The sequence below is a fragment of the Rhea pennata genome, chromosome 3 (assembly GCF_028389875.1).
Source record: "Rhea pennata isolate bPtePen1 chromosome 3, bPtePen1.pri, whole genome shotgun sequence".
In the NCBI taxonomy this organism is placed as follows: Eukaryota; Metazoa; Chordata; class Aves; order Rheiformes; family Rheidae; genus Rhea; species Rhea pennata.
This window is the reverse complement of record NC_084665.1, coordinates 20,219,132-20,245,404: the sequence shown is the minus strand read 5'-3', so window position 1 is coordinate 20,245,404 and position 26,273 is coordinate 20,219,132. Positions and strand designations below refer to the sequence as shown.

The window sequence follows — 26,273 nt, the reverse complement described above, 5'->3', positions numbered from 1 at the left end:
AAACGGCTCCAGCATATATTAGCCTTTGAAACCTCTGGGAATGGCTTAATTCCTCTGTACCGCGTGATTTGATCCAGTGCTCCAGAACATGAAATGTGCGGGGCAGACACTGTATTCTTGGCATGTGCTGTGTCAACTGACTGTTCCTCAAACCTACCTCAAATTTACCTTCAGACTTGAGGCTTGCTGTCTTTCTTATTCCCCCAGGCTCTTCTCAGCTGTTCTCTCTGATATTAGCACTCCCTTCTCCAGGTCTCTAGGAGGACTCCCGGCTCCTGCAGACTGTGGACTGCCTGCATGGTGTACCACTCTCATGTCATGCTTGTAGCAGTCCATTGGGCCACAGGGATGAAGAAACTATGGCTGGCTGCCAGAGGGCTTGTAATGTCTCTGCTTTAGGTCTTGCTGTTTTCCTGCAGTCAGTGGCTTCACCTCAGCAAGCCCTGCCTTCTTTACCTGAGCAGATCTATATGGTTTTTAATTGTGATTAAATGCATAGAAGAACAAAGGAGATTAGAATTAATGGTAAAATCATGAATCATTCAGATAGAATGGCTCCAAAATGAGAAAGAGTAATGCATTTATTCCTACATATGAGTTACTGCAATTTGAATCATAATAAACAACACACTGACTCTATTGTAGCAAATAGTAAAGCGATCTTGGTAAAGAATATGGAGGGTGTTCACTTAGGACAAGGGATTTGGGAAATAGCTGATGACAGGATATAAATTACAGGTTGGACAATTTCACTCCTTATTAATTGGCTTAATAACTTGACTACAGCTAATTAATTCCTGTGCCCTAACTGTAAAATGCTCATCCCAGAGGGATCGCTCATGAGGATGTTTCCTTAAATTGATATGAGTAAAGAAGTCTGCACAAAGGTAGTCTATGACTCGTAGGAATTGGTTGTAGTAATATGTTTTCTGGCATATTAGCTGGGAACAACATGATTTTTTTACTCATTTGCTTGCCTTTTCAGCAGCAGTAGTGGACAAAAAATGTGAGACTATTCTTGTTCTAAAAATCATGTTTCAAGTAGACAAGTGAGAAGTTTGTACATATCTGATCTTATGTAAAATGGGAACATTTCTGTTAACAGTGGACATATTCAAGTGGATCTTATTCAGAAACCAAAAATATATTTCTCAGTAATACAAGATTTTCTCTTTTAATTCTATAAATATTTTCTCTTTGATGGATAATTACTGGTTGGACTTAGCAGAAATGTGGGTTTTTTTACAGTGGAAATTGTAAGTATTCTAGAAATTGATGGAAAATGACATTTTGAAAGTAGAGAATGACATGATAGAACACAGATATAATGCTATAAGTCAGAAAATAGTGGAGCTGGAGAGAGATACAAAAAAAGAAATGTTAGGAATTAAACTGGAAGAAGAACAACTGCTTGGGAATGAGGGAAACAAACCATAGTGGTAGTCATGAAAGACGTGCAGAGACTTATCTTCAAATGAGGAGAAGCTGGAAAAGTCTGTGGAGGGATGACTTTGTAGCAAACAGATCCAGCCATGGAGCAAGGAATAGGCTGTAGAGGAACAGGCTAGAGAATCAAGACGACCAAAGTAAGACTGTCTGGTCAGTGCAAGATAGGGAGTGTGTCCTGGCTAATGCAGGGCAGATGGATAGCCAGACACAGTGGAGAAGAGAATGAGGAAGGAGTGGTTGGTAAGACAAATAATCATTAGAGGAACAGAAGAGAGTACATCTGGAAAGAGCACAATCTTAAATGGGTTACAAGCTGAATGCATTCAGTGTAGAAGAAAAAAATATTGGCTATCAAATGAAATCTGTGGTTCTAGGTTCTATTTCACATCCCATAGTACTGGCAAAAAAGAAAAAACAAGTGTAAATCTGAGGAGTTCATCTTTTTCCCCAAGATTCCCTTTTAATTCCATGCTGAGGATATTGGAAGAAACAGCAAGAAACACGCTGATAAATTGTCAGATCATATGCAAACTACCACTAAAAAGGGCAGTTGTAATTGCTGTCCTCTGAAGAGGCATTTGCACACTTTTAGAGAAGACCTACTGTGTACCAGCATCAAACACACCCAAATGTGCACCAGTGAGGTGTCACAGGACTGGTACCTTCTCCTGGGAGGTGAACTGCTGCCAGGACCAGCACTTGCACTAGAGGATGACAGAGATGTGGTCCCTGGGTGGCTGCTACTAAACCTGCTGTTTCAGGGGTAAAGGTAGTGCACGTGCCCCTGCAACATGCTCCTGCCATGGGAATGTGGGGCTCAGGCAGAAAAGTGCCCGCTCCTCTCACAGGCTAGTGGGGTTGCTCTGGGCACTGCCCTCAGTAGCAAAGGCTGCCTGTTCAAAGCACATCCTCACCAAAACTGCTCAAGGAAATTCTTGCTGCTCGGATGTCTTGGCCCTGTTACCTTCTTATGAAGAGCTGGTGACAGTTCCTGAGTCTGAGAGATGACTGGCTGAAGGGCAGGTTTAACTGCAGTTCCTGCTGCTGATATTTACCTTATCCTCCCTCACCCATGTCTAGCTCGGTGGTCACAGGGCTCCGTTCAGCTGTGCTTTGTCTCTCCTCCTTCCACGGCAAGACTGTACAGGCCTTCTTAAGTCCTAGGAGGTCCTACTTTGACATTGTCTGGGATGCCTCTGAAGCCATGGGAGCTTTTTTCCCAGTACATAGTAATTTGGGCATGAACTAAAGACAAAGACTTAAATCTGGCTGAAGAAAAGATCAGTCTAGACCTAAAAATGAAATGATCTCAGTCTGCTAGGAATAGGTTGTTCACTCAGTCTGGGCTAGTGCAGGTACTGCAGTCAATACCTACATCTTGTACAGTTTTTATTTATGTCCAAACCCAAAAGTTTGACATTTCATAAAATTTGAAATTTTTGGGCAGCTTTTTTTTTAAGGTGAGTTGTTTCCTCTTAGGAAATTGAGAACCAACAACTTATCAGGTTTGTAGATGCCTGTATACCATTGCAATATCTGTACATCTTGGTTACAAAATCATAAAAAAAATGGAAGGTCTGTCAAAAGTGATATTTTTGGCACCTCAGCATTTCTGAGTATAAAACTTGGCTTCTAGTTACTCATTTTCTTTTGATTTTTGTGTTTTTAACTTGCTACTTTTCTTACTTGAATGTTTTTTTGACAGTTTAGCACTTAGAGGTAATAGGGGTCAGGGAAGAGAAAGAGCTTTCTAAAAATAAAAAGTATTTTGTATTTTTTTTCCTAAAAATTGTTCAGTCCTGTGTAGGGCCTATTTCTTCCTGAAATGCCTGCATAAAGTTATAGAGAGGAGGAAGCAAATTTGGTGTTGCTCAGGGGAATCACTAAAATAACCCATGTAATACTGGCTAAATAAGGAAGTGGATTTTGTGATCTTATTCTAAATTATGTTGGGCCAGGATCTCATCTTCTGTGTCTTTGCTGTATTCCTTACAGTCAATGGAGTTATACCAATTTACTCCAGCTGAATATTTGTTATGCTTTTTCTGTGTTTGTCAGACAGGTTATCCAAGTGCTGAATAATATGTACCAATAACAGAGCGACTGGGAACGTAGCATCAGCAGCTAAAAATTCATTTCAGAACTCCTCAAGCCAATAATAATAGATTTATTCATGTTTTGAAATACCACTATTGCATCAACATTTATATTTGATGTAAACTGTATGGTTTCAAGTGTCTTCCATGGTACTTTTATGTTTGCAGTTTGTAGAATTCTTCATGCTTGATTTGATGCTAAAGAGCATGATGATAGTACTTGAGCTTCCTCTCTATGCCTCCATCGTTTTATTTCATTGCAGTAGGTGAGATTTCAAAGCTCCAAATTGCAGATGAGATAATTTCAGTTGCTTTTTGGCAGGTATATGCCTTTATGGCAAAACATGCCAACATTTCTTCATGGATTCATCCTCTTTGAAAGGGGGTGAGTCTAGATTTGGGGGTAAGTCTGGATTTTTGCTATGGGATATAACTTGATGTCTCTCAGCCTCAATCCTCTTTCCCCACCCTGAAAAAAATACAATCAACAGATTATCTATCTATCTATCTATCTGTTTCACAGATAGTAATTGTTGATAATGGAGTGCCCTCCATCCATGTTTTTCTTCTCACAGTTCCTAAGCTATTTTCTAATATGTTTCACAGTGCAGTAATGAGAGACCAAAACTGCTCACACTAAGTTTGTGGGATTGCTCATATGTCTAAAGACACATGCTGCAGTGGCTTCAGAGCAATCAACGTTTTGTAAGACTGAGCCCTTAAAGTGTCTGAAAGATCAGTGGCTTCTGGATAAAGTCCTTACTACTCCCCCCAAGTTGGCAAAAGAAGGTCCCAGTATTGCAGGCACTGAGATGGTCTCATAACTTGTATTGTGTCATCTGGTCTAGGAGGTTATACTTACAGAATTAACTTGTCCAGTTAGGACAGATTTACATCTCGGTTCTCTCTTCCTTTTGGAAATCTGATATTCCAGAATCGACTGAATCCCAAACTGGAGTGTGACGCTAACACTGCAACCACAAATATGAGAAAGGGAAATAGTGCAAATGTTGAAATGTTTCATTTCAGTCATTTTGTTCAAAATATAATATTTCATATTTCCCAAATTTAAATATTTCTTTACTTTTGCTGCATTGACCCAAAAACCTCTAAGCCAATTCAAAATTGAAAAAAGAACTTCTAGTCTTTGTGTGTTAATGAATTATGTTCTGCAGTCATATCCAGTGGAAAAAGCTGTTACTCCCCCAGGAACAAGCACTGATAGGACAGGTCTAGCTGAACCCCAAGTGCCCTTTTAAGCTGAGCTAGAGAATCATCAGTCTTTATTCATTCCTGACAGCCTTTGCATTTACGTGGGAAGGAGCGTGTCTGCTCAAGGCCTGGCTGCAATGCTTTCCCAGCATATCCTCCCAGCTGGCTGCACTATAGCTACTTGCTTTTCTGGAGCCAGGGGGTTCTGGCAAAGCTGGAATTTTCCATTCTGCACCATGAATGCAGAGAGACTTATTGCTGAAAGATCAATATTTTCTTCCAAGCCTTGGAAACCCTGCAGAGGTTCAGCCTTCAGGAAATTATATTTTTCCCACAAAGAGAACCCTTCATTATGAACTGATAATTGAAAAGCTGAAGCCTAATGTACTCCAAGGTTTTCTTTCTACTAAAACTGTGCATACAAAGCCAGCAATTTTCAGGACTAGCTTCTCCAAGATACAATATCTGAGCTAGAAAGAAAAGTAAAATAACAAGGGCTGCATATTAGATATGTTTAGTAAAAGAGGAGAGCACCAGCTGTAGGGAGTTGTGATTGCAAATTTCAGTACATTGTTTTAAAGAAAAAACTAAGAGAGCACATAGAGGTTTGCTGTGCCATGAACAGAAACATAAGCTGATCTCTCATCAGTTTGTATTCTTGTACTTCTTTACCTCGCCAGTATTTTCTAGTAGAGGTCAGTGTAGCTGCATTATCCCATTTACAGCAGCAGGGAGCTGATTAGCTCATAAAAGTGGGTTTTTCCCTGGTTAGCAACAGTAAAGAAGATCCAAATCCCATGAAGAGACTCTGGCCAGCAGTAAAAACTGCTAGTTCTGGTGTCTGAACAGTGCCTGAAGCTGACTGCTTGTTAAAAAAAAGAGGGGAGGAGGGAGAGGAAAGTAGGAGGGAGAGAGAAAGAGAAGACAACAGACATTTACTGTGGGAAAATCAGAGGTGACTGTGTGAATAGATGACTTTTTTTTCAAATATTGGTACTCATAAAAATTATGCAGCAAACCTTCGGAAAGTGATGATATGTATTCAGATAAAAAAAGGTTTAAGTTGTTTTCTGTTGAAATCTGTGAAATTACATGGATGTAAAATGTGTACAAATACCCCTGCAGTCATACTGTCAGTGCTGCATCACTGTCCTTCTCATAACTTTCTGTCTTTTCCTCTCCTCTGCAAGCTATGTCTGTATGATATGACCTTATGTTCCACCTTTCAAGGTCTTTGTCAGCTTTTGCTCAAGCTGTATTCAGAAAAGGATCTACCAAGCAAAATGGGCCTTGCGTAAGGAATGAAGGAGCACTCTCTGGAGTTAGCCCTGACTTAACTGAAGTTTTCAGTCATCTAACATTTCTTATTCAAATGTGAGTAGCAGGACGACTTTCCTGCCTTTTGGCTATGACTCCAAGCACAAAGCAGTCAAGCAGTCTGTCTCCCACAACTTTTGGTAACTTGTCACCAGCTAATATGATACCAGTCCCCTTCCTTGCTGGGAGGTAAATAGAAGCATATTGTTGGATTAATTATCTTATCATGTACGCAGTGAATCAGGGAAATGTTCTACTTCTGTTATGACGTTCAATCTCCATTGCTTGCTAGAGGAACAAAATCATCACTGAATAATTTTTAAAACCATGACAGAAATTAGAAATATTACAGGCAATAAATTATGCACTGCAGTATGTACGGTGAAGCTTAGCAACAGCATAAAAGATCTTATTTCTTTTAGAAAGTTTCCTTCATTACCATGGGTCTTTGTGTATGCCTTGGCCTACCTGCAAGCTACTGAAAGGACCAGATAACTATCCTGGAAGCTGTGGGTCTGATCTTGATGATTTACCAGTATAAATCATCAATATCTCTGCTAAAATCAGTGGGGTCTAATTGTGGATTTTTGCAAGTTGACAAAGCTTAACTGACATTCATTGAACCGTGCTACTTTGACCCTGATGGTCTGCCCTACAGAAATCCCAGCTGATGTAATTGTCACCATGTCAAATAGAGTTCACCCATAATTACTGACAAGAAAAATGTTACCCTTCTGAAGTGGAAATTTGTTGGAAACCCTCTGAAGACCTTGAAAAGCTCCCTGTGTCTCTGCACTGTTGTTGATACCAGCCCAGGGGATTCACAGGGAACTTAAAGCCAAGCCCTAGCAGAGTCAGATTCATCCTTGCCTGATATCACTGACTGATTTCAGTTAGCTTCAAGAGATCCAATTCCTATATTACGAGCTTTGAAAGAACCTGAGAGAGTTAAGCTCCTATTTCTAACTATGTTTCAAAGGGTTGTTGAGTACATATGCTAGGCACTTGATATGAATACAGCTTTACTATTAATACGGCAAAAGTGCTTATGGGCAAATTCATTATGTTGGCTGTTAATCTTAGTACCTATTTTTAATTGCAGTGCTGAAATAACATTTACATTATCAGAAAATAAAGTGCAGAATAAACTGTTTTGGATGATTCAGTGCATCACTAATTGGATTTTAGATTATTTGGTTTTGTTTGTTTTTTGGTGTTTCTTTGGGGGGCTTTTTTGCTAATAGATTTTCTCAAATAAGCAGCAGCATAAGAATAAAAAATTATCAGCCAAAACCTATGATAAATTAACAACACATCTTCCTAGTAACACTTTGAAAATCCACTGAGTACACTGTTTGATGGATGCTGTTAAAGTAGACTGTGGCAGAAATTTCACCAAGAAATTGTTGAGACAGAGAAACCTTCTTTTTGCCAGACTAAAAGGATATTCAAGTGTTTAAATGCCAGGCTGACTGATACTTTAGCAAAAGAAATTGATGGCCTTCTGTTGGGCTATTTATTCTGCTCAGGTGGCTTCTAGCACCTAGAAAGCTGCTTTTGGCATTTAGAGGATGAGCATTCTCAGTGGTATGCAAGGCAATGGAGTTTCACCAGCATAAACTAGAAGCAGCTGGGAAGAGAATGAAATTCTGTATTTCAGACTTGGCAAAGTGAGGCTTCTCAGAGAGAGGCTGTCTATGTACGTGGAAGGGTCTGCTAGGATTACCATGTATAGAAAAAGTTTCACACCTTGGGGAACAGTGGGGTCCTGCAAACAGTCCTCTCCTCCTCCCCTGTCCTTGACAGCAGATTTTTTTGTAAGCACCTGTTACAATGGAGCTTTTGTGCTGCAGTCTAGTAAAGACAACTCTGAAGTTCCTTGTCTCTACCTTGTAGCAACTTAACGTGCTCACTGCTGACGGGAGAGAGAAGCCATAACACTGTCTTTACGAGGCATCAGTGTCATCTTACTTCATGGAAGACAAAAGTGTTATGTAATCACAGAAGTTATCAAAGCCTTCTAGCTTTCAGCTGAATTCAAAAGGTGGAAGAGCCAAAAGCATTTGAAGACTAGTCCTCCTTGAGATTATTTTGTATGGCCAGAGGACATACACAGAGGCTTTCTCAGTAGAGGCTGCAGGTTGTGAAGGAGGTGTGATTGCCTTGAATGAGGTATGTTTTGTGTCACACACACAGCTGTGTTTGCAGCTGAAAACAGGATTTCTCCTAGCAAAAGGTCTTATGCTAACTACTTTGCTAAACCCTAAGAGGAGAGATCTTTGCCTCAAACACTTGCTCTGTTGTGGGCTTAGAGGTGAGCACCAGCTATTCAGCTGCTGTTAATTGGCATTGCTCCAATGGCTTTGACCTCTTGAGGGGGGTGCACTGATGTATGCTGGCTGTAAAATATGCTCAAAGCACTATTCCTTTAGAATCAGAAAGATACTAACTATTGTAATTCCAGTTGTCTGACATTAGTTTCAAAGCAATGAATGCTGCCAAAGGTTTTCAGCTTTCTTCTATATTAGAACCATCTAAATGGGATATTCTTCAAGTTAAATGTATGCCTGGTGTGTAAGCAATGTGACATGATGCCAAAGACACACATTTTGCCAGCTAAAGATGACACATTGTCTCCAACACTTACTTTTCTCTATGATCAATGTACTTAATTAATCAGCTGCACACCAAGAAAGTGCAAAGTTGCTAATCACTTTAATCATTAAGCAGTGGTATTAATTTTCACTTAAGACATCTTCCAGGGAAAGTAAATTAAGATTGTTGAAATGAGAGGGGTGGAAGAGCACAGATAAGGACATTTCTGCATTGGTTCTGGCAGCTAGTTTTGAAAGCAGCTTGTCCCTGGGCTTCTCTAAGTAAGTTTTTTTGCAAATAGTTTATTCTTTTATGTCGATAAGAAAAACAGAGTTGTCAGTTCTTAGTGTTTGCTGTGGAGGAATCTGGCGTTCTTTTGTTTGTTTTTTTGTATTGCCTCCTTTTCTGCAGACCAATCGGTTTTCAGAACTGATGAGAAGTCTTCCATTAGAACAGCGTTTTTGCTAGTAAAGGCAAGTCTTTTATAAAACAAAAGTGTCCATGGGAAAATAAAAGTGAAATGTTTTTCATTTTGAGTTAGTTCGGCCTCAGTTTAAACACTTTACTTCCAGAACACACTGAATTAAAACAACAGCAGCAGCGAAATCCCACTCTAGTGCATGGTCCACTTGGGAGAACAGGGTCAGAGGCATTACCCCCTGGAGGCAGTACACACTATGTGACTTTAATATAAAGTTGAGCTAAATGAAATAAAGAATTCCTATTTCTCCAAAGTGAAAAAATTATTTTTTGATTGAAAAAGGCAAAAACATACTGCATTTTTTCCAAATGGAAAACTTTTGAAGTTAGTGTTTTTTCCAAGAATGATTATTTCACCTGTTCATCATGCTTAAGACACTGATGAATACTGAAATCTCTGAACATTCTTCAGCATGGAAATAGGAATTAATTCAGGTTTGTGCTATAGTTATTGCATTTCAACTACCAAGGTGTCACCTAGGAAATCTGAGTTAGATAGTGCACGCAGAAAACATTGATCTCTCACAAAGCTTTGGAAAATTTTTGACTGATGTTAGGGGGAGACTTTCAGGCCCAATAATGGTTTTGGCAGGGAGAGTCGAATTCTCAATGCTATTGTTCGGTAGCAGACATGAAACTGGTTTTAAAAAGAGAGTTTTGGCCATATCCTTTGGCTAAGCAAAACTTATGGAAGAGGAGAGCAGCGAGGCAGGAGGAGCCTGTTTTCTTTTGCGTTCTTCATCTGAGCGATAATGATATTTCATAAAGCTACAACTGCTCTGAAATGACAGTTTGTAGCCACCACAAGATGTGGATTTTTGAGGTTGTCACCTTTCATTGCTGGATGCAAAGCTTGCAGCTGTGACCAGCTGTAGGCAGGATCCTACTCCGACTGTACTGCATCAGCGTGCAAACCTCATGCTGCTGATGCAGGAACAGTGCATCTTGTGTCATTCCCCCCTCAGGCTATGTCTCAGCAATCACTACCCATCCTAGGTGGCATGAAATTAAGAGAGGGGGTCTGCAGGTGGTCCCTTCAGTTTGATGCTGTAGTTCACCTCCTTATTGAGAAAACGGAATGAGAGAAATGTGTATATACAGACCAGCATTCGTGTGCTGGTTCCTCAGTGCCTCATAAGGAGCTGATCCTGAGATTGGTGATATGAACATTCGCATGCCTAGGGCTCTGTCACTGTTATTTACTGCAAAGTTGAGATGATCTTTCATTGCCACTGAGAGCAGTATGCGGCTTGGGGATTGCATTACAGGAGCTGCCATTTTTTTTTACTGAAAAGGAGGGATGAAGAAATGAAACTACCAAAGGCCCTAAGAGAATTTTGACTTTTCTCTCCTTTGAGCAAATTTTCTAGCCAGACAGTCACTAATAGTTCACTCTCACATAACTGAGATGAGAATTAGGTCCACAACCTATTGTTGCTGAAAAATAGAGATCAGATACAGAATTAAGTTGGTGCAACTCAGTTTACACATTCAGTGCAAGTCAGCTGCATTGAAAAAATTTAGAGTGAGTTAATGAGCAGAGTGGAGCTGATCCTGATGTTAGCACCATCTGCACTGAATGTGCCCTGGGCATACGATGTGGCACTATGCGTGTTTTAGGCTGATTCCTTCTGCCCATCCAGACAACAGCTGAACACTGCCTTGCAGATCTTTATGCACAAGCTCTTAGCAAGTGGTAAATACAGGATAAGCCCATTTCAACATAAAATCTCATAGAAAATGTTAAAACTGGCACGTTTTATCTTGTATTTATAATGGGCTAAGCCCATGCAGTTAGCAGGTGGCTCAGCTGAAGGGTAGTAAGTCATTAAACCACACCAGCCTAAACACAGTGGTTAAAGATGCAGATGATAGCTAGTACTTTAACACCTCTCCTTCACTCTGTACATTATTTTGGTTCATTTGAAATTCACTTTTTTTTCTGTCCTGGCACATGATCTGCACTTCAGAGATACTTGCTTTGCATTGTTTGACTTCTGTTGTATGTATTTGTGTTCTCCATATCTTCTGGTATGTTATATGGGTGCTTAAAATATTTTTAAATGCTTGTACTATTTTACATTGCTCTAATATAAATATAATATGATTCATTTTCTGTGGTGTTCTCAACAGAAAAAATAAACATAATGAGCGTTTATTACAGGGGAACAGAGTAGCAGTGCACAATGTCTGATAAAATGTTGGCCTTATTGACGTCACTGGTAGTTTTTCCATTAAGTTCTAAGCAGTCAGAAATTTGGCAGATCATATAAATAACAGAATTATAATATTTGTTGTGCTTTGTACTCCTTTGTTTAATCATCAGTCAGAGACATAGCCTTCCTAGCTTCGACTGAGCTAATATTGGTACTAACAGCTTTGGAAACATGACTACCCAGGATAACAACTCTTATTGTGGAACAGAAGTTTGTGCATGGTGAAATTCCTGCTATTTCTGGTGCTGTGTAACTGCTGTCTGGTGAAAATAAGATGGATATATTAGTGCATACCTCAGCCACATATTACCTGTGCTGACCTTACTCTAAGTTTTGATTCAAATCGAAGATCTCTATAAATGTTCTGTAGGCAGGTTGTGGTCTGAATTTTTTTAAGGGAGGTGTCTCATTTTCTTTGAGTATGCACAAAGGAAAGCACAAAAACTGTGCAATGTTCAAAGACTTCACGATTTCAATGCCAACAAACATTATTTTTAGAATTACTTATTGCGAGAAACTAAATCACTTTAATTCCATGACGCGTAACTCGGTTGCAAAATTAGTCAACAGTGTTACCGTATCTGACTGATGTAATTCTGAAGCTTTCATTCAGTCAGCTAATGCTATCTATGACAATTCTAAATTTACACATCCAATAAATTGCTGTGAAAATATTAGCTGTGATCAGATATACTAATCTTTAAGAAAACAGCTTATTTATGAAATGCAAATTATTACATACTATTTACAAATGCATAAACAGTTATAAAGATATGGTATGAGTAGATTTACTTGAGAATGTTTTTTCTGGAGATTGCACCTTCTCTCCCTGGAATTTTGCACTTAATTGTCCATTGGTCTTGCTGACTTCCACACAGAATAAACAGTGCAGATGATGTATAATTAATGAAAAAGCATATAAGTGGGTACATCAAAGGCCTTGAGAACCCAGCATGTCTTGACAGATATTAATCACATCATTAATATTCCCTAGGATGCTCTCAAACTATGCTAATGAGGTCAATTTGCAACTGGTATAATCCTAAGGCATTTAAGTCAACCTGTGGTTGCTTTTTGTGGCAAAAGAAATGTTGATAATAGCTTACATTATGTTTTTTGAATCTCTTCAAAATGCTTACCTCCTTTTGCTTAGCCTACAATGTCATTGGCATGTGTCCCTTCATCTTCTTTCATATTTGTGCAATTTAAGTGAAACACTACTTGAGTAATTGTTAACTGTTTCTTCCCGTGTCAGGTGAGAAACATTTCAGGACAAGAGATAGCCCAACCATTTTTCTGTGTTTATCTGTTCTTTGACTTACAGTTCTTCAATATCATCTGAATAGGTCTTGCTCGCCTTCCCGCCCTTCTCCATAAGCACTATGAACCAAGTCTGTCTATTATAGGTATCTCCCAAAACCATCTGAGCCACTTTGGTTTCCCTCTTCTCCAAAGCTGTAGTTTATCCTTTCAGTGACACTTTGGTTGCCATACCCCATTAACCTTAATCAACCTTAATACATTGCCAATTTTGTCTTACAGGTGTATGTATGTCCAACATCCTGCACTTTACTGTAAACACTGCTGATAATCGAGCAATTTTTAAAGACTCTATGTTAATTTTGCCACCATGGAGAGCAATAAGACAGCAAAGCCTGCTAGTAACACACAGCAGCAAGGAAATGTTTGCTCTTCCAGCAAAAGCGGCTACTCTTTATTGTGACCATGTCGCTAAAGAAATGGGTTCAGATTTGTACTGCTTAGTTTGTACTGCAGACTCTAAGATGAAGATGTTCTGCTACAGATGGCACATGGCATTTAAGAGAAAGACCTTTATGCTAAGTGAGGTCTGAATCCTGCCCATCAAAGTTGGTGGGATAGCCCGTGGCTGGTTTCAGTAGACTTTGGATCAGCCCCACTGACAGGACGAAGTGTGCTTAGCTCCCCTTCTCTTCTAGCTCATCTGCTAAAGAGGTGTGGCATGCCAGCTGCAGTCGAAACCCTGTGAGTGCAGCCGTCACTGCAGCTCAGCGCCCAAGGCGTGTTTGACCCGTTGACAAACTCAGCGGTTGTTGCTTGTAGGAATGTAACTAAGAATAATGGACCTGACCATCATTTCTCTGCTACCAGCTTTATATCTCTGTTAGTCTCTCAACTTCAGTAGGTCACACTAATGCAAAATGAAAGTACCAATACAAGGAAGAATTATCGGAAGGGGAATGTGAGCCAGATTTTTAATAAAATGCAACACTGAGGCCACATGAAGTGTATACTTTCATAATTTTTCAGTAAAAGTCATCACAGTCTTTGTATTTATTATTATGGTAAAATAATCCAATGGGTCATATGTCTGTAGCCACTCAGATGCTAATTTTATTTTCCTGTGTTAAAGAGAGCAAGAAAGATTTCATTCCATAGTCCAAAGCTTTGAATTTGCCACTTGTCCTCAAAGGTATTAACAGTAATTAATTGTCTTAACTTCTTTCCTTTTTTATTTATTGTCGTGACAACATGCCACCCTGTGACCATTCACTACCCCTTGAGTACGTTGCAAGCATATCTCAAAGACTCAGGGCATATTTGGCTGAGCAGAACTATATGTTTCATCATGTATGAAGGCATCTTTTGCCTTCAGAGCTCTGACTCTGACTTAGTAATTAACAACTGAGTATATGCTCCAGGCTTCCTCCGCATTATCCTGAAAATTGCAGAGCATTCTAGGAATGCCAGAGGGAAATTGTGAAGTAGCCTCTATTATGAACACAAGTTTATTTGGTTACCTCTTCTTAATAAAAACTCATACTTGCCTCAATTTTGTATGCTTTTTGCTATGTCATGTAAAGATGTGTGAGAGAAGGAATGGAAGGTATTTCAATAAGCCAATTTTGTTTGTACGACTGTGAGAAAAAAGGTAGTTCCCTGCTTTTTTAAAAATCTGCCCAACTTAAATTCTCTCCAAGTCTCTGTGCCTTTTTTTTTTTTTTTTTTTTGTTGTTGTTGTCCTGTTGGCTGTATGCTTCTGAGCCAAACATCAGCAAACACTAGGCACAAAGAGTTAGATAGTATTTAGCTGGATGAATTTGGACTTTAATTTAATGTACTATATTGGGAAAATATTTAGCAGTCTGGTTGGCTAAGAATGAAATTGCTAATTTCTTCTCTTGTTTGTAGCTTTAAAAAGTATGTTGCGCTTAGGTATACCTGTATCATATATTTCAGTACTGTACTGCACAGGTGCTTTTTTCTTGTGTGAAACAAATAGTTTCTGAGTTTCAGCTGGAGGCTTTCTTTTTAAAGATTTTCACATACTGAAGAGCATCAGCTGACAATGTATCTCTTGTAGATTTTCTGATTTTGTCTGCAGGGAAGGTAGGAAAGAAATTGATTTAAAAAAAGGTGAAATAAGAGACTATGTGACATAACAGGATGTGTGACATAGTTTGAAGTGATATATGAAGAGAGGCTCATTGGTTGACAGAGGAAATCTGTCTAATTTAGAAAAAGAACACAATGTAAAATAATCCTGGTGAAGCTACTTTCCTTTTTAAGAGTTACTTTAAAAATAATACTACCTTAATGAAGATAAATATGTTAACACTAGACCTAATGTCTTTTTTGTTGCATGCTTTTTCTTTAACCTGAGAAATGAAAAAGTTTCAGCTTCGCAACATAAGAGAATACCTCAGAGGTGAAATAGCACATCAGAGGTGAAACAGCAAACATTTATCTTGCTATAAGTTCTGATGACTGTAATGTTAATTACCACAGTATTTTTATTGTTACAAATTAAGCAGTAGTAATATGTTTTATGTAGTCAATTTATCCTCTTTTGGTCTTCATTCCACTCATTTGGCTTTTGACCTATTCCCAAATTCTTAATGAGTGTTAAGGAAATTGAGGAAAGGTCTTTTCCAGGGGTAACCTCAAAAATGCCCAATTAGACAAAGCTATCTTTGTGACCACAGAGAGGAGATGTTGGAATAAAACAGCAATTCTGTTTTGCTGAAACTGATTTCATTCAGATAAGAGTAAAGAAATCTCAAAGGAAAATCAGAGAAGATGGGAGTCTTTGGGCTCATTGTTCAGGACAGTCCCCAGTGTGACCCACGGTGGCAGATCTGGAAGTGCTGAGTGGCTGTAGGTTTTTGAAGTTCCTCCTGCCCCCAGGGTCCCAACTGTTATTTGTGGGGCCTGGCAGCCTTGTAGCATGTGGGGAACCTGAGACGTAGCTCTTGGAGCCCAGGAGCTTTGGACCTGGGAAATGCAGGGATGCATCTCCTTATTGGCCTAGGAGTCTGGAAATTGGTTTCCTTGGCAGCTAACAGGCTAATGAAAGGTGAGACAGATAACTCAAGGAGCCAGATGAGGTCCATCATCATTTCATCCAGATCAGTGCCTCCTCCCGAAACATTTCCATTTTAAAAAAAACAGTTTTATCCAGCAAATATTCTGGGGAAACCCAGACTTTGCTGTACATGTAGGATAAACTAATCAAAAGCAATACAGTGATGTTAGCTATTCATGAAATGAATAATATCAAAGAGTAATTTTTCATCTGTTTTTATTTTAGATTATTATTTCTTGGAGCTTTGTTCCACCTGGCTGCTCGGTGCAGTGAAGGTGCTTTGCATTAGGAAATCACCGTTGCAGTGTACTCTGCACTTGCTGCTAATTGCTCATTTTGTGGACCAGCAGGGCCTCTAGTGAATGCCTGAAAATGGAATATGAGCAGAATTCATGGGCACCTCAGGTGTCATTCAGGACCCAGTGCACTTCTTTACTCCATCTATTTCAAATGATGCTCTGATGCATTATCCAGTGACAGCTTTGAAAAGGAGGACAGCAGAAGAGTATGCTGTTGTCTTGTTCATTATTAAAAAGCTAGATGGTTTTGTCTGGCTATTTTTTTCTTTTATGATTTACCTGTAAAGAATTGAATACAAAGTTTATTAATAATATTTCTGGAGGGAGACTAAAGTATTCACTTGTAGTGAATTCACCCTTTAAGGTTACCATTTTTGAACATGACCCATTGCTTCATGGATATACTCATAGTGTTGACAAGGTCTTGGATGCAGCTCTGTATTTCCTGGAGAGTAATATCAGACGTGTAAATTAGATCATGCAGAAGCAGAGATATTTGGACAGTGGCAAGTTTTTTTTCAGTTCTTGTTTCAAAAAATGTTAGAAATTTTTTTTGGGGGGGGGGGGAGTAGGTTGACCAAAGTGTTTTATTTGGGGTTTGAGATTTTGCTTTTTGAAAACAAAATAATTATTTAGAAGAGAAATGTGGAAGTCTTTTTTCCTTGAAAGTGACAAAATGGTATGTATTGACTTTTCTACCTGTAGCAGGACACAAAGATAGGTCAGAGTCTTGCAGAGCCCTGGGCTTTGACTACGGACCAAAGCACAGGCAGTGGGACTCAGCCTGGAGAGGGAGCCTGACTGGCACCTCGCAGGCTGCAGTGGGTGTGGGGGAGAATCCAGCAGGACAGGGCTCTTTGCTTGCAAGTACATGTCCTCTTTTTTCCTACTATTGCAAAGGCATCTTGCAGTGTCTTTGCCACACATCCTTGGGAACGTTAAACCTGATATAGGACAATCTTAGCTTGTATCAGTTAGTCTCGGTCAAGAAAAGCTAAATTCTTGACAACATTCAGAGACAAGTTGCAGTTGCTAGCATCATGTCGCATGGTGGCCCAAAGAGAACAAGGCTGGCTTGCCGTTCCTGAGGCCCCTATGCAGCTAATCCTCACTCAGCCGCTTCAAGTGCCTTGTGCTCCAGCTTATCGTGGCCTTTGCAGCTATTTGTATGTGCAAATAGAAAGTCGCAATGCTATTATTCATGGTGTTTGAGATCTTGACCCCCAAGAGTGCCATAGCAAAATTCCTTTAAAAATGCTCTTGGACAGTCTTCCTCTGGGCAAAAGACAAAGTAGATAGCGTGCTTCCCAAGGCAGAAAGGAGAAGGCTAACTGTTGACTACAGACTTAGCAACAGTGGTTCGATTTTTCATTAGTGACCTTTAAGCTTTACAGCACTCCTTCTAGGCAAAATATCATGTTGCCTCCTTTTTTTGCCTCATGGTAAGCATACTCTCTGTTCTTATGATTGTGTGCACAAAATAGAATTATATTTTTTGCCATATGACTTTCAGTGTTTTGTACAGTTCTCAGAGATTTTACATGTTGTAATTTGAGCCCAGGGCTTTGCTTGCTCTTTGGATCAGTAAAAAAATCAAGCATGCAAAAGGTATCTTACCACCTTATATTTCTAAGGAATTACAGTTGTCTGAAGAGGGTAGAACTAGATGCCATAATTGCTAAAAATCTTTCTACTTCTCTTAAAAGCCTCAAATCTCTAGATTAAATTTGCCAGTGCTTTAATACCATGAATAGAATTAAATTTTGACCAGCAGGACTGGGCTTGCATCTTTCGTTATTTGTCTCATGTGAGAATAGGAAAATTTCTTGAGGTACAGAGAAAAACAGAAATATATTTGAATTACTCTGTAGAGGCTTGTAAAGCTATGTAAAAAATGTATGATCCTACTGCATTGTTCAAGGCACATAATTTTATTACAGACCTGAGCAACACATGGGACAGCTGATCTATTGTTACTGTCATATTTTACAGAATGAATGTTTTACAAAATAGATTTTGCTGCATATATTTTAAAAACTATAGGACAATTCTTTGGAAAATGCCAGTCAAATCTTATTTTTAAGGAAAATTGCATGTTATACACAGAAAAAAGTGATCTCTCTGTGTTGTGGTATACAAGCCACTACTTGATTAATGATTGAAAGGATGTCCTCGTCTGATCCAGGACTTTTTTGTTAGCATCTTATTTGGGATATAGGTGCAGGATGCTAAAAAGGAAAAAATAGAGACATGCCTTAAAATACAAGATAATTCTCTGTAATAGCACTACTTTTCATTATATAGTAATACTAATTATTTATATATAATTATATATCTGTAGGGTGACTAATAAGCATCAGGTTCAAATCGCTTTGCATCAAAGAACTGGTTTTGATAGAGCATGAGGGATGGGACTCATCTTGTTCTAACACTGTTAATGTAATGACTAGTCTAAACCCCAGTGTATGATCAGTGCCTAAGGTGAGTGGCGTGAGTTGCTCTCTGGAGGTGACTTTCTCTGCTGATAGTAGAGAAAGGCCAGGCAGCTAGCTGAGATATTGAAAAGGAAATATTAGATATTTCAAGTCTAACAGAAATAACTGCGGGTAGGCTAACTAGTTTGGCACTAAAACTGGAAGCTGGATCACTGGAACAGAAAACCAAAATGTTTCAATTTCACTTTGCTGCTGCAATCCTCATGTGCATTGGTTTTGGTTGCCTCCGCATCCTGTTCCTGTTTTTGGCCCTGGGTTCCTACCCCAATTACATCTTTGATTTAGTAATAAGCTCCCTCTTGCTATCTGTTAGGAAGTCCAGCTCAAGGAGGAAAATGGTGGATCATGGATTTTAATATTTGCTTCTACAAAACACCACATCAAAAGCTGCAGATAACAGATGAAACATTTTGGATATCAACTATAGCAGTTCCCTTTTTGTTCCAGAGTTGAAAATGATCTTATTTGTCACTGCTTTACATTAAAAAAAAAAAAAAAAAAAAAAAAAAAAAAAAAAAAAGAGGTTCTTGCTTAGATATTTGCAAATTTGATCTTTAAATTAGGAACTAGAAACAGTCCATTAATACTTGTCACTGCTGTTTCATAACCAGTTCTACTGCTTTTACAGTGTGGGCGGAATATTCGTTCATGAAGCTGAAGCTTGCCGTCTTATTTCAAAGACCCTAATGAAGATAAATCTTGCAGTCAGCAGTTGTTTTCTTTCCAAGAATTCTTCTTAATTTTGCATTTTGTGGATGGTTCCTGCTGCACTAGATATCTTTTTTCCTTTGAGTATAGTGATCCAAAATTAAGCAAATAAGAGAATTATGAAGCACTGCACAATTTTGTTTAAAGCTTGTCTAAAGCAACCTTTCCATAACCTGACAGCTGGTTATGCTGGACATGCAGCAGAACAGTCTGCTGAAAGGTGGGATGCATTGTTTGTGGAATCTGTTTGCTTGTTGCTTCTCTGAACATCAAGCAACACATCTTCACAGCTAAAAGGATTTTTCCATTGCTAAGTCTCTGCATAGCTCCCTCAGAGTCGAGAACAGTTGAACACTTCCATGAAATGCTTGCATGTGTGATGTGTTCCTCAAAAATTAGCCACACCAGTCCTCCTGTAACCTTAGGGTCTATGGATGTAGGACTGAATTTCTTCCAGATGAGAAAAAAAACTCCGCTGACCCACAGTTAAGTTTAAATTCTCATTCATACAATACTTTCCAGGTGAAAACAGAAATTCTGACTAAACAAGGAACTGGAAATATATTAAAATCATCACATTTAGTACTGAGTTAGACCATGCCTCTGTGAAATAAAAGATCTGAAATAATTAGAAGTAAACTTAGTTACCTGCAGTCTGCATAATATCCCAATCTAGTCCAAGGTAGTAGCATAGGAAAGTTGCTTTCGTTTATGATTGAAATCACAAATTGAAAACCTCCAAAGGTTGCCATGCCCAGACTCTGCAACAGATGAGTTTTTATTTTCTAGTTAAATTACTCAGTCATCATTTCTCTTTCAACTTTACTAGATCATATGGTTTTCCTGCTTGTTCTGCTAGCAGTAGATACTGCAATTGTTAAACAGAACTGGATCTTTTGTTGACCATTAATTTCTTTTTACTGCTTTGTATTGGGTGAAACCTGGCCCCTTGCCACAGATCCCCTTGACACCGCAGAATCGAGACTTCCTCTTCTACATTAAGATGAGATGTTTATACCATGCAACTTTTGTCCCAGGGACACTTGCAGAATGTCACCTGCCTCCTGTGTGAATTGTGGTAGTCCACAGAATAGATGACATTACCCTTGAAATTCCCACAGTAGTGGAAACAGCCTTTTACAGCTGTACACATGAGCAGTTTTTAGCCTGAGTTAATGTATCTATTAGTGCTTTTGTTGCTTCTTCCTGTCTCAGTCTGCACCACCAGGTTCATATGCACTGTCTTTAGAATAAGATCTAATACCTTCCACTGTAGCAGTTGTTACCCCGTCCCCAGAGCAAGCCATGCCTGTAGTATAATGCCATATTACAAACTGTAGTTACAGTAGTATGGATTGTGTATAACGGAGGTGCCTAGGAGCCCTTTAAGATTTTGGAAACAGGCACAGAAAAGTGGAGTGACTTGCGAGGGTTACCACTGTGATCCAGAAGGCTACTCTCAGCATCATCTCACCTGCTTGGTAGTTACCAACCCTTGCCTCTTCCTCAATAGTTTAGCAGCAGCTATAGTATCTCAACTTTTGTATGCATGTGACACAGGGGAGCAGAGCACCATGGTACCACCTAATGCATCATAGCATGCCACATACAGGCTTGCTAAGTGAGGCCCACAGTCAGCTAGCTCAAGATCCTGCCTCTAACACTGGCTGGTAATGGATTTTTGGAAATCATAATGGTCACTGGGTTAAAGACTGTGTGATATCTACCTGGTATGGCCTCCTGGCTTCTAGCATGCACTGCTTTATGGATTATTGGAGAAGGAGGAACCACAGCATCTAATATCCCTTCCAGATTTATCTTCTACTAATTTATCTAATTTCTTTTTGATTTCATTTAGGCTTTTGACCTCTGCATTGCTGAGTAGTAATGAATTCTGTAATTCATTCATGGTTTGTGGAAAAGTGCTTCTTGTTTTCTGCTTCTTCTAAACCTCTCCTTTGGTAATTTCTATGAGTTCCTGCTTGTTCTTGTATTATGAGAAGTAGTAAATAAAAACTCCCTGTGTACCATCTCTGAGCTATTCATGATTTATAGACCACTCTGAAATTCCCCTTCTTTTTCGAATTGAAAAATCACATTCTGTTTATTCTCAGCTCATACAAATCCATGCCATTCAAAGTTCTGTGTAAGCAGTTGTGATAATTAAAAGAGGTAAATTAAACATACATCTGGGCACAAAGTCTTTGAAGCGCTGAGAATCCATGGCAGTAGCTGAAGTTATTGGAAGGCATCTTCAGGCTAAAAATCAGCACTACAGTTTAGAGATACTGAGAGATCAATAAAGGTACTCATAGAGGGATTCAACTATATCTGAGCTGGAGAACAGCAGCCAGTTGCATGATAGAAATCATATACTGCCTTCATATACTGAAGAATATTTATTGTCTGTCCTGATTAGAAAGGACCAGGCTTTCTGAAATCACCATCTGAAAAATCACTGTACAGTAAGTTGAAAGATGCTAAGTATTATGCTTAAAGGATGCAGAACAGTGTTGATCTCTGTTTCATTCTGGCACACGAGTTTTAGGAGTTAGAGGTTTTGAATCCAGAGCCCAAGGACTTTGGTGTTACCAATGGACTGCCTGCTCCTTTACCCCATAAACTGAAAATCTGCTGAAGGAGAATGTTTTTAGGAGCAAAGCTATTCATATGCGAGTCTCAAATTATCTTCAATAGCATGCTCAGCCAACTCTCAAAAAGAATACAAGTACACATTAATTAAGAATTAACATAATTCTGTTCTTGGAGTATGATGTTTATTAAAATATACTCTATGAACATGCACTTGAGAGGGAGCTTCTAAATACCTTTAAAAGCTTAATTCCAGTCACTCTTTATTTATTTTTTTTATTAAGAGAGAAGAAGGAAGATGGCACTTTCCACTTTTCAGATAGAGCATCAGAACGTTGCTTAGTGTCCTTAACTCTACTGGTGGGACAAAATTATTACTTATTTAGTCCTATATGAAAAGGAGAGACATGGGATGACATTGTCAGCAACACTTGAAAGCCACGTTTTTGAAAGTGTTCAAAAAACTAAAGAATTTAGAGACTATATAAAGGAATTTTAAGACATACATGCCAATCATTAATATAGATTTCACACTTCAGTCTTGAGAAGTTTGCATTTTTAGGCATTGAAGTGCTTTTAGAAGTCTGACTCTGTTTGACCTAGTACAGTAAATTATTTTTTCAAAAATAATACAAAGATCCAAGTTTCTGCTCACTTCTATCACCATCTGGAAAATAGGATTTAAACTTTTAACTGAAATTACTAGATTAGCCTGGACTTGTACAAAAGATCCTAGGGCTGAAGTATTTTTGGGAATGGTTTGTCCAGTGTCTGAGCTGGTGCTCACTGAAATGAAAACAAGGACTCTCACTGAATCTTGTATGGGATCAGAGAAAGGATGCCGTTTGCTTTCCAAGGGAAAAAAGCCTACCTAGTGAAGTTCCTCATGGATATGTTGACTAAGATATTACTATGAATTAGAAACTACTACTTACAGTGTGAGATCTTCCAATTTCTATCTGTCTTTGGAAAATAATTATTTAGGAACTGCAACCTGTAGTATGAGGTGGATGACTGGAGGAGCCAGGGCCTTCAGTGACTCAGTTGTAGCCTGAGTTCTCACACCACCTCACTATTAGCCATGCCATTTGGAAATGCTAATGGCCTGCTGGAGGCAGAGCCCTCCTGAAAGCATCGTTTGCCATCATTTGTGTTCCACTTTGCCCTGCATATCTACTATTCTGCTGATTTACTGAACTTTGTGTTTTCCAGAATGCCAAAGCCAGCTACGATTTCAGCAGTAATGATCCTTACCCCTACCCCCGCTATACAGACGACTGGTTTAACAGGTAAGTGGGTTTTCCTTAGTTTACTGTTCACGTTGGCTCACTTAGAAAGTTGTAAGTATATTTGCTGATACTTGTGGAGTGTCTGTTTTCTGCTGAATTCTGTAGTTCTCAGCATTCTGTTTCACTACTGCTGGAAAATTAGGTTACTTCTGACTTCATTTTTTAGGTAAATACTCTCCTGGTAACCTCTAGAAAATGCTAAACAGCTGATTTATGGTTTATGAAATAAGTTGTTGCTTCAGAAATGTATACATTTAAACTTTTTGCATGGGTGATAGCCACGTATTATTTTCTGTCAGCTATCCTGCGGCATTATGATAACCCAACTTGGTATATGTTGAATACAGTTTGGACTAGTTTCCCTTTTATCATATCTCAGTTGATATGATGTTTAGTTATTTTGAAAGGGAATAGTTTGAAGGGAGGAATTTTATATCAGGCTGAGAGTCTGATAGGAAAAGAATCTGGGGAAAAAGTGTATTTTCACTTGACTGTAGACTAAGAAGGTGGGAAAGCAGGACAGTGACTAGAGTGACCAGTTTAAAACCAATTAAATTTTAATTTCTGGATCATCTGTCTTTTCACCATGATTTAAGGATAATGCACATGGGTAGCATTTCAGGGCTGATTCTGAGATATTTTTAACCACTGAAGGAATTGAAGTCCACAAATACTGACTGAACCTATTATTTGTGGTTGTAAGCCTGGAATCAACAGTGTGAGTTGATGCAGTGTTTGTTGTTTTTTCTTCCTACACTATCATGAGTACTCAAGACTCACTCTTCTATATGTTTTGAAGTTGGCCAGTTTTCAGCAGGTAGAGGTCTGTACTTCAGGGTATGGTATGAATGGGAATGGCCCAGAAGAAAAGGTTTTAAATTTTAGGAAATAAAACCTTTTTTGTTTCCCGAAACTCATTTTGGTTTGAATGGAACAGAAACATGTGTAGAAATTTTTTTAAAAAACATATATTGCCTAGATTCTTCAACTGCCCCTTTGTGTCAGACTTAGTGCCTCTAGCAAGATGTTAGCAGAGTCCAGGGAGCAGAGTGCAAGCACACCCATCAAGAGTGTTTATTACCTGGTGATCTCAGCCTCCAGCATCTCCAGCTCTGTGACATACACCCTGGGTCTCAAGACAGGTTATACCTTAGGCTTGCAAAAATTGATTCAGGATGTTTTCAATGAAAATTTCCAAACCTGCTCTGGATTGAAATATAATTGTCAGCACTTACACTGCAGTAGCACCAAGGATTTGAAAACTTCTACAGGGTTCTGGGCTCAGTCATAGTGTTTATCAAAATATGTTAGGCCTATTTGATTCAGTCTTTGTCTCTAGCTTAGCATGGCTGTACAAATGGCCTTTGAGGTTTTTTTCTTCTTCTTTTTTTAAGAAATCACATTTTAGTTCTGTAACGGTAGCACTAAAAGACGTGGAGCAGCTGCCTGCACCTCAGACAAAGGCTTCCTGGAATGGATCAAACAGATTTAGGAGCTGTGATGTTCTCGTTTATAGTCCTGCCATTTTTCAGCCAAAGCAAAGTGCCAGTGAGGTTTCTCCTTCATATCAGGAAAGGATGTCTGACACTTTTAAACTAGTATGAATCCAACTAGTGATTGGGAAGTCAGAGAAAGACTAGGGCTCTCGTTCGTGAAGGTCCACTGCCTTTCTTGCTTTGTTTATGCGAAGGATCTTTGTTAGAGAAAGATATCACTTAACTCTGGAGCAGTACAGAGTAAAATTAAATTTTGCTTTTGTGCATAATGGTAGGTTCTTTCATTTTCAGTGTGGAACTTCATAAAACTAAGTGTGCTCTACCAAGCCCCATTAAAGCTGATTATGTTGCTATGAAGTAGTATAGGGGGGTGCGGTTTGCAATGCTCACATGCTCTGCGAGGTGGCCCAAAGGCAAAGTTACCACCCAAGGTCTCTTAAACAGGCCTTGAGCATTTTGGATGTGGGAAGAATTTTGATCTCTGGTTCCAGATGCCTCGGGCTAACCTCAGGCACCCAACTGAGGAACTGAGTAAGCAGCATGGTCAGCTGAGACTTGAGCTGCGATTATTGAGAACAGCATGATTCCGATTTTCCGTGGAAAGTGGCACTTCCTTCTATTTCTTTTCTTGAGATGGCAGGGAGCTGAGAATGCCTCGGTGTTGAATCCTAATTTGGATACCTCAGCACCCAAACATTTGGACAGGATGACTCTGGGCTTTTGATTACTAGAAATTACTGTAGTCACAATGAAATCATTGATCATCTGTATTCTGTTTTGATACTCCAACTAGAAGAAAAACAGCAAGTCAGGAGGAAAAAAATCAATGTAGAAATTGCTTTACTGATCTCTTTTTTCATTTTTTTTTTTTCGTACAGAAATTTGATATCTAGAAAGTATAGCATTGTTAGTCATGGACTTTGAGGTTCCTTTGGTGAGAAAGGGGATTATCTGCCTTGCATGCTCTTAAAGCACAGAAGCAACATATGTTCAATAAAGCATCCACTTCCTGCCTGCACAATTGCAGGATGCTTTAAGATGCAAGATTTCACATATTCTCCAGACTGGCACAAAAAAGCACACCGTATTCAGCTCGTCAGAAAGTAGTTCTGGCTATATTTTTCTCTGCTTATTTCTATACAGTTAATCAGGCAGATATGCCCAAGTATGACCTATCCTCATAACTTCTGACTCCTGAATTTTTATTACTGGGAGATTACAGCTATGCCTACAGGAGTCTGTCCATACATACATGTAACTGCACAGGCACATCTGGTTAAAAATAGTTACAGGCAAATTATTCGAAGAGATGTACAATAAGGGCCCCATTTTGCTCACTTTGCAGCCAGTGATGTATCTACCATTGAATTTTATGCATGTAGGAGGATCAGACTGAAAATAAGATATTGTAATATCCCTTTTCCTATGAAGAATGTGCTTCTATGCGAGCAATTCAAGAGATTTGTGGAACAAAAAGCAGAGGACTGTCTTTTAAAGAGATGAACTGGGGGTTTTGTGAGCTGCCAGCTGCATGTGTAGTGTTATTAGACTTCAAGAAAAAACAGTGGAGTATTACTTTAATCACAGCTGCTCTGCTTAAGAAAAGAGATTGCCCTTCCACTTTGTACTTTTTAAGCAAGTGCTTTGCACTGCTGCAAGCAGTTTGTCCTTTACATCTAACAAT

At 39.0% G+C, this 26,273-nt stretch overlaps 1 protein-coding gene across 1 annotated transcript in view; it reads left to right on the top strand.

The window, feature by feature from the left end:
* The window catches only part of PCSK2 (proprotein convertase subtilisin/kexin type 2), a 118,390-nt gene that overhangs the window by 59,603 nt on the left and 32,514 nt on the right, over positions 1-26,273 (top strand). The window contains exon 6 of the mRNA XM_062571744.1: positions 23,017-23,093. Coding sequence (XP_062427728.1) covers positions 23,017-23,093 — 77 coding nt within the window. The remainder of the gene's footprint in view (positions 1-23,016; positions 23,094-26,273) is intronic.